This window comes from Colobus angolensis, unplaced genomic scaffold (genome assembly GCF_000951035.1).
Source record: "Colobus angolensis palliatus isolate OR3802 unplaced genomic scaffold, Cang.pa_1.0 Scaffold702, whole genome shotgun sequence".
NCBI classification, from domain to species: domain Eukaryota; kingdom Metazoa; phylum Chordata; class Mammalia; order Primates; family Cercopithecidae; genus Colobus; species Colobus angolensis.
Window position 1 is genome coordinate 67894 of NW_012120733.1, and position 9294 is coordinate 77187.

Here is a 9294-nt window from a genome sequence, read left to right on the forward strand (position 1 = left end):
TCCTTCCTTCCTTCCTTCCTTCCTTCCTCCCTCCCTCCCTCTCTTCCTTCCTTCCCTCCCTCATTCCCTCTCCCCCTTCATTTCTCTCTCCTTCTATCCATCATGCTGTCCACCATCTTTTCATCCATCCATCCATCCATCCATCCATCCATCCATCCATCCAAGCATTGCATTAGGTACTGTGGGGATATAAGGTGAGAAATGCTGTAGAAGAAATAAGTCCTAGACATAAACAATGATGACACAGGATAGAACAAGGCAAATGCCGACAGAGGTGAAGATGAAGTGCTCTGGGCATTCATGGGAGAGAGAAGCTATCGGAGGTTATCCGCAAGGAAGTGCACAATCTGATTTACGCATCTGAAAAGAAGACTGGCTGTTACCTGGAAATGGATTTAGGGAGGGTGGAAGCAGGGAGTGCTCCTGATAAAGGAAATAGCAAGCCTTAAAGCCAGAGGTGGGAAAGGGTTAGTGCAGCCTCGATCTGTGCGTTGGAGCCCAGTGAACTCTTGATGAGGTAAAGTTGGAAAGGTTGGCGGGGGCTGCATCTGCTGAGTTTTGAAAGGAGTTTGGATTTTTAATTTTGTCATTATCATTAAAGCACTAAAAAGCATGAGGATTTCACAGATTATACAAAGAGAGCGATTAGATCATCTTAGTGAAAAGCAGAGCATGTTTTTCAGTTCAGAACAATAAAAAAGGGCCAGGCACGGTGGCTCACGCCTGTAATCCCAGCACTTTGGGAGGCCGAGGCGGGCAAATCACCTGAGGTCAGGAATTCCAGACCAGCCTGGCTGACAAGGCAAAACCCCGTCTCTACTAAACATGCAAAATCAGCTGGGCATTGTGGTGGGTGCCTGTAATCCCACCTGAGGCAGGAGAATCACTTGAACCTGGGAGGTGGAGGTTGCAATGAGCCAAGATCACCCCACTGCACTCCAACCTGGGTGACAGAATGAGACTGTTTCAAAAAAAAAAAAAAAAGAACAATAGAAAGAGGACCTGGTTATAGACAAATAATCATATGTATGCCAAGTGATTGAAATTTCTCGTAATTGTATGCCTCAAAAGGGCACTATTTCTTATGGGAAATTTAAAATGAGATCCCAGTGAACTACTACTACTGATGATGATTATTCCAAGGCCTTGCCCTGAGTACAACCTGAGGAAATATTTTCTGTTTCCTTTTGTTCTCCTAAGGCCACAGCTGGGAAACCACCTTTGCCCCTTTGCTTCCTGACCTAACTCGTTGGAGCTGCATGTTTTAGTGAGGGGTGGGAGTGTTGTGAAGTGAGCCCGAGGGATCCTGCACGCCTCACTCTATTGTTTAAGGAGGGGCTCCAGCTGCTTTGATCTGTGTCTGCGGGTGGGTGTGGGTGGTAGTGGGCCATCCAGTCTGTGTCTGGCTGCCTGGTGGTCTTTCCTAAGAAGCACCTTGAGGGTCAGCGACTGTGTGCTATTATAGTTATTATTGTAATAAATGCTTCAGTGCCAGAGAAGCAGTATACAGCAGTCAGACGCAATTACCGTCCATGCTTTACTAGACTTAAAAAAATCTGTGAAAATCTGACTCAAATGACTCCGTTTCGGATGGGTTTATGTAGGATTTGAGGTAAACTTGTAGAGTCTCATTTCCTTGGCTGTGGAGAGAACGCTGGCTGGCAGAATCAAGGATTTTGAGGGACCTGGAGTGAGGGGGCAGAAAATGGAGAGGATGAAACCTTGAAGAGGTGTCCCTGGCTCTGTACAAATGAATAGTCAAAGGAATGATGGATGGAACCTAGAACCAGAGTTCAGCGAAAGATGGAGAAAAACCTGCTAGTTTTGTTTACTGACCCCAGAATGGCTTCAGGTCTGTTCAGGGTTCGAGTCTGATTTTTTGAATTTTATTTTCTGATGATCTGCAATATCTGAATGCCAGATCCGGAACACATACCTGGACTCCAACACACAAATCCTTGCATGAGTTCTAGAATGCACCGAACTTTTTCCCACCTTGGGCTTTTAGTCTTGCTCTTTCCTTTGTCAGGGGCACTCCCTGCTTCCACCCTCCCTAACTCCATTTCCCCATAATAGCCAGTCTTCTTTTTAGATGCATACATCAGATCATGCACTGATTCCTGCTCAAGTAGGAAACCATGGATAATATGATACATGCTTGACAAAGGCAAATATCTTTGGCAAAATAAAACACTAGCAATCCTCTTGGCTGGGTGCAGTGGCTCACGCCTGTAATCCCAACACTTTGGGAGGCTGAGACAGGCAGATCACTTGAGGTCGGGAGTTCATAGCCTGGCCAACATGGTGAAACTCCTTCTCTACTAGAAATACTAAAATATTCCATTGTATTTCAGAAGATTATAAAAGCTATAAGGTGAATTTTGAAGTCTTCATCAGCATATCCATATTAAAAGGAGATGACAGAAGCCAAAATAAAATAATTATGGGCTGACACGACAACTGGGTTAAAACAAGCATCGGTTTCATTAAAAATGGCTAACTTGAAGATAAATCATTTGACTCCAGCTCTCTAGAGGATCCAAGGTGACCTTGATGGCCAGTGGAAGAAATCACAACATGGAACTCCTTGAATAAAAATTTATTGACTTAAAAAAATACTAAAATTAGCTGGGTATGGTGGCAAATGCCTGTAATCCTAGATATTCAGGGGGCTGAGGCACGAGAATCCCTTGGACCTGGGAGGTAGAGGTTGCAATGAGCTGAGATCACACCACTGCACTTTAGCCTTGGCGACAGAGTGAGACTCTGTCTCAAAAAAAGAAAAACAACAACAACAACAACAAAAACCCAAAAAAATCACACAAAAAATTAGCAACCTCTTTCTTTTAATGTTACTGGCTCATAAAGTCTGAGTGTTCAAGCATGCAGTATAACCTCCCTGTTAGATGTGAGGTGGTGTTTATTGAATTAATAAAATAAATATACATCTCATTGACCAAGGATAAAAGAAGGAAGGGGGAAAAGGGGTTTAAATCAGCAAAACAAAATCTACTGATGAGGTACTTTGGAAAGAAAGATGCTTTATCAGGAACGAGTAAAAGAAAATCTGCAATAAAGTGATATAGACAGATATTTTGATGTATTTGTTATGTAAATAATTCATAAGAAAAACATTGTGCCATAAGAAAAACATAGATAAATGGACAAAGATCATGAACCAGACAAGTAAGAAAATATAACTAAAACAGCAAACCGGCATATGGCACTCTCTACCCTCCTTCCCACCCATCTTACCACCTCCCAACTTCCTATTCCTTTCCACTGCTTTTTATATTTCTCCTTAACAAATACCATTATCCTAATATTCTCTCTGGGTATCACCTATTTATCTTGTTTATTTTCTTTCCCCCTAAATTGCATGTAAACTCCATGCAGGCTGGGACATCTGCTGGTTTTGTTTGCTACTGTATGCATCCCATTACCTAGAACTCAGGGAAGGTCCAAGACAACCATCTATGAGTTTTTTAAAGTTCAGCGGAACATTCATTAATTTGTTAAAAAAAGACTAAATGCCTACCATGGACTAGGCACTGTGTGATATAATAGGGCTTCATTTTTCCTTTTTCAAAAGCATGAGATGTGCTTTCTACCTGTTAGAACTGCAGAGTTGAGTGCAGAGATTTGCCTGTGGGCACAGCTTTGTTTCAAAAAGAAATTTTTTTTTTTTTTTTAAATTTTGGCCAAAATTTTACAAACAATAGATTTCATACATAAAGCCAGATTTCTGTCTTCTTTTAAAAGAAGAGTTGATGCTGACTACAACAGGCATCAATTGCATGTGGCTACAACTGGCAGGGGGTGAAGTGCTGCTTCTTACGCCCTTTGGGCAGGATCCCAAAGGACCAGGGAAGGTCTTAGAGTAAGGCAACAGGGAAGGACCACTTCCTGTTGCCTTACTCTAAGACTGGCAGTGCCCTTTGGCAGCCAGTAGTTGCCAAACCATGGTAGTAGTTGTGCAGGTATTGGTCACAGAATAAAAAAGACCACGTACAAGCTACGCTACACCGTTTTATTAAGCCCAATTGCAGGAATATTCTAGAATTTTAAATAGAAAAGTTGTTTCCTGCCCCCCGTCCCTGCCACCCACCACCCCCAGTAGCGAGAGTAAATACTAAATGGTTTTAGGGAAGTTAGTCTCAACTTGGGAGATGATTTGAGAGAGACCATTTTTCAAATGCATTAATGATGAAAAGCATCATTCCATGCAACAGGAGCCTGGAACAAGCTCTCCCATCATTCTCTTGGTGGGACCATTTCAAAGACTCAATACTGAGTTAAGTGCAATACAGCTGGGTGTTTAATCTCAATGAAGCTTGGTAACTTCAAAGTCCTGCAGGCAAGGCTGTAGAGAGTGTCTTCACGGAGTTCTCATGCAATGCAGATACCCAAGGCCAATACACTCCCCAGACATGAGGACCATACATCCCCTCACTCTAGATGGCATAGCCCTTGGCTTTAAGGGAGACCCATTTGAATGAGAAAGGGGTATGTATGCAATAGGCTTGGAACCTGTTGGGCAGGCTCTGGAGTGGAGATGTGGACTAAGGACCTCCATCCCTGGAACCATAATGCAACTCCATTGAAGGCTGTGCATTTAAAGGACAAATGGGGGCAGATGTGGTAGCTCATGCCTATAATTCCAGCAGTTTGGGAAGCTGAGGGGGGAGGATTGCTTGAGGCCGGGAGTTTAAGACCAGCCTGGGCAATACCACGAGAACCTGTCTCTACCAAAAAGTAACATATTTAGTTGAGTGTTGTGGCACACATCTGTGGTCCCAGCAACTCAGGAGGCTGAAGTGAGAAGATAGCTTGAGCCCAGGAGGTTGAGGCTGCAGTGAGCCATGATCACACTACTACACTCCACTCTGGGTGACAGAGTGAGACTCTATCTCAAAAATAAAACAAAAGAAAATAGGCTGGGTATGATGGTGCACACCTGTAATTCCCAGCACTTTGAGCAACCAAGTTAGGCGGATAGCTTGAATCCAGGAGTTTACGACCCCAGACTGGGCAACACGGTGAAACCCTGCCTCTGCAAAAACAAAAAACAAACAGACAGAAAAAAAAAAAGCCACAACAAAAATTAGTTGGGCATGGTGGCACACAACTGTATTCCCAGTTACTTGGGAGGCTGAGGTTGGAGGATCGCTTGAGCCCAGGAGGTCGAGGCTACAGTGAGCTGAGATTGTGACACTGCACTCCAGCCTGGACAACAGAGTGAGATCCTGTCTCAATAAAAATAAAAATTAAAATAAAATAAAGGAAGGACACCCATTGTTTTCAAAGTAGAATTTTAGAGGAGGAGACAGAAGAGGAGGGATGTGATATAAAAAGATTATAACAAGTTTGTATATTTTGAAAATATTGCTCTGAATAAATATATCATGAGCTGCCCTTATGAAGTTAATTTTTACCACCATAAAGCAGGTTCTTTTTTTTTTTTTTTCTTTTTTGAGACAGAATTTCGCTCTTGTCACCCAGGCTAGAGTGCAATGGCACAATCTCAGCTCATGGCAACCTCCGCCTCCTGGGTTCAAGCTATTCTCCTGCCTCAGCCTCCCGAGTAGCTGGGATTACAGACAACTGCCACCACACCCCACTAATTTTTGTATTTTTAGTAGAGATGGGGTTTCACTATGTTGACCAGGCTGGTCTCGAACTCCTGACCACAGGTGATCCACCCTTCTCGGCCTCCCAAAGTGCTGGGTTTACAGGCGTGAATCACTGTGCCCAGCCCATGTTCTAAATAAGAAAGGCATGATGAAAGATTTGTAGTTATTTTGCGATTGCTTCCAAAAGGCATCCAGGGCAGGGAGGGCATTGGCTCATTGGGTTAGCCAGATGAAGAACCTCACAAGGACCACTGAACAGAGAATTTAGCTCTTGTACGTGTATAGTCATGTACTTGGTACAAATTTCACAGCACATGACAGCTGTGTGGCACATCTGTTGGAGATCCAAAAAATCAGTTTCACAAGCATTGGTTGGGAAAGATTCAGCTTGGCACTAGTTCTGAGAAAAGCCCTGTGACTTTGAATTGTGTGCAAATGTAACATGTTGTAAGTTCACTGAAATGTTAGTCTTTCCCCATGGGATAAAAATATCTAGTCTTGTTACAAGCCAAGCTGTTTAAATCACACTTGCAGTACTGGTCATATGAAGAAGGATATTGGAAATTAGAATTTGTTCCTAGGATGGTAGACAAGAAGAATCTAGAAATTATGACACAGGAAGTGGTTGAAAGACTTGGAGATGACAGATCTCTAGTTCAACTTAAACAGGAAAAGACTAAGGAGGGAGATGCCATAGCTATCTTCAGATTTGCAAAAACCTGATGATGCAGGGCTCTTTGGTTGTAAAACAACATCCAAAGATTATGTCTGTTGGATAAATAAAAGAATAAAAAGAGAGTAGCGGTATGTGTCTGTGTCTGTGTGTGCATGAGTGCTGTATGTATCTGTATGTGTTGTGTGTGTATCTTGCTTTTCAGGCAAGAGAAAAAACACATGATGAAAATTACAGACAGAGAGGTAGATTTAAAACACCATAAAAATGTTACTGTTTGTAACAGCCAAGCTGAATGACCCTCTATTAGGGATTTATAAAAAGAACGTCTACATGCAATGGTAAACTCAATCTTGAGAAGGAACATAAAATGGAGAGATGAGCAAATTATATCTTTGCCATTTAGCTTTGTGACTTTAGGCAAGATACCTAGCCTCTCTGAGTATTCGTTTTTCCATCTATTAAACGGGGATAATAAAACCCATGTTAACATGTGAGAATTAACTGAGCTGACGAATGTAAAGTCCTAGAAACAGTACGCTTTGGGTAAGTGTTAGCTGACTTTTCTAGATTAGATGTCATCCAAAGTAGAAAGAGTGAGTTATAGAAATTATTGTAAGGCAGTCACTTAGCGGCTCCATTAGATGTACGTGGTCACCGCTGGTCGTGGTGGCTCATGCCTGTAATCCCAGCACTTTGGGAGGCCAAGGCAGGCAGATCACCTGAGGTCAGGAGTTTGAGACCAGCCTGACCAGCACTGGCAAAACCCCATCTCTATTAAAAATATAAAAATTAGCTGGGCATAGTGGTGTGCACCTGTAATCCCAACTACTTGGGAGGCTGAGGCAGGAGAATCACTTGAACCCAGGAGGCAGAGGTTTCGGAGAGCTGAGATCATCCCACTGCACTCCAGACTCCAGCCTGGGCAACAGAGTGAGACTTGGTCTCAAAAAAAAAAAAAGATGTACACAGTCCCCTTGTATCGTCAATGCCTGACACAGAGCCTGCACAGGGAGCCACTCAGCAGGTGATGGCACATCTGTTGACTTTATTATCAGCACTATGGGTAAGTCACACCCTAGAAACAGGTTCTCAATATGGCAGCATGGCCAACAGAGACAGCCTGCGTAGGGAAGGGGGGTAGGTGTTGGCACCAGAGAGGTTCAAATCTCAGTTCTCCACTGGATCGAGTTGCTTCACCTTTCCGAGCTGCATGTTTCTCTTCTGAGGCAGTACGTGTTTCATGGGAGTGAGTGATGAAATTGCATATGCAAAGGCATTTGATATTCTTTTCCCAGAGGGATCCTCTTTACAATCCAGAGAGGCAGATAATGCACTCTGTATGGAAGAAAAAACAAGATTCAGAAAATTGAAGTGATGCGCCCGAGGAAATAGCAGAATTGGTATTTGATTCTTTCCTTTTAACCTGAAGGCCCATCATCTTTCCAAGACCATGATGGAAACATTTTTTGGTGTCTCAGCATGCCGGGTCCTATGCTGGCTGTTTCCGTGCATTGCCTCCTTTGCTGTTCAGGTCCCCATGGAGATGTTAGTCACTTTGCGAGTCTCTTTGAAACATCTGCAGGATGGGCTTCTTAGACACTTGAGAAAGGTCATTCTTCATGGGACACCTGGCTTTGGGAGGAGACATCTGCCCAGACAGTCACGTCCGCTCCTCGCCTTAACGGGCACTGGAGGGATGGCTGTGGTGTATCTTGAGCAGCGACACCATTGGCTAGTAGCTGTGCTGAGTCCGCAGCTGCCCATCCTCAGGTCTCCTTGAGCCCACAGACTTGCTCTGTGGGATTACAGTGTTTTGAAATGAACTCCTTGCAAGCATTTAAATCAGAAATATCCGCATAAAAATGTAATTTAACAGTTTGGGTTTCTCTCGAGGAACTGGACGATCTGGCAAACCTGAGCCCATGTTCTCCCAGGCAGCAGCCTACCAGCACTGCTGGTGCAAGGGGACCGTGTACATCTCCTTTAAGTGGAGCAGGCGTCCCCACGGTCCCCGCACTGCCAATTGCACTCCCATACCTTCCTCCCCCAAAGAGTTTAGGTTACCATATAGTATTCATGCATAATTTCTATCAATAATGACATAAACACCTGCTAGAACAGTTCCTGAGGTGTTTTTTCTGACCATCTCTTTTGTATGCTTCCTCCCCAGTCTGTGATTGCAATGGGAAGTCCAGGCAGTGTATCTTTGATCAGGAACTTTACAGACAAACTGGTAATGGATTCCGCTGCCTCAACTGCAATGACAACACTGATGGCATTCACTGCGAGAGGTGCAAGGACGGCTTTTACCGGCACAGAGAAAGGGACCGCTGTTTGCCCTGCAATTGTAACTCCAAAGGTAGCTGAAAAGGGGGGAAAGAGGGAGAGGGAGATGGAGCAGTGGGGAGACAAGAGGGAAGGAAGGAGCGAGGAAAGAAGAAGGAAGGGAACAAGGGAGGAAAAAAGAAAGAAAACAGGGGAAGCAAGTAGGCCAAGACGGGGATGTTCAACTTCACCAGCAACTGGGAACCTACCAGACATTGGTCTTTTTAGCAGTTTCAGTCTGAAAGGAAACATGTTTCTCTTAAGTAGGGGTTGGTGGAACCAGCTGGGACTTTAAGGGCATGTTGTCTTGAATTCTAATACAAAGAGTCACATTATTAACTTTTCCAGGCAGGTGACAGTCTTTTCCAGGCAGTTAACAAAGGAAGCTTGCACTCTTTGAGGGATAGTTCTTCATATCCATAGCCATCCATTTGACCAACCTCTTGAAAAATAAGGAATTAGAAAGATCTGTTTCTAGTGCTGTGCTAGGTGCTAGCAATATGAAGTTGTACTAATAAAGGAGACAGACAAGTAAATAGGAAAATTAAAGTCTTTCATTAGGTTGCTAACAAGATAAAACAAAATAACAAATAGGAAACACCTAATGGGGTGGCTGGTTCATAGGAGAGCTAGTTTTTTTTTTTTTTTTTTTTTTTTTTT

The 9294-nt window shown here is 43.5% G+C and overlaps 1 protein-coding gene across 1 annotated transcript in view; it reads left to right on the forward strand.

The window, feature by feature from the left end:
- LAMC2 (laminin, gamma 2) overlaps positions 1–9294 on the forward strand; it is a 58772-nt gene that overhangs the window by 13166 nt on the left and 36312 nt on the right. The window contains exon 2 of the mRNA XM_011927261.1: positions 8480–8668. Within this exon, the coding sequence (XP_011782651.1) occupies positions 8480–8668 (189 nt within the window). The remainder of the gene's footprint in view (positions 1–8479; positions 8669–9294) is intronic.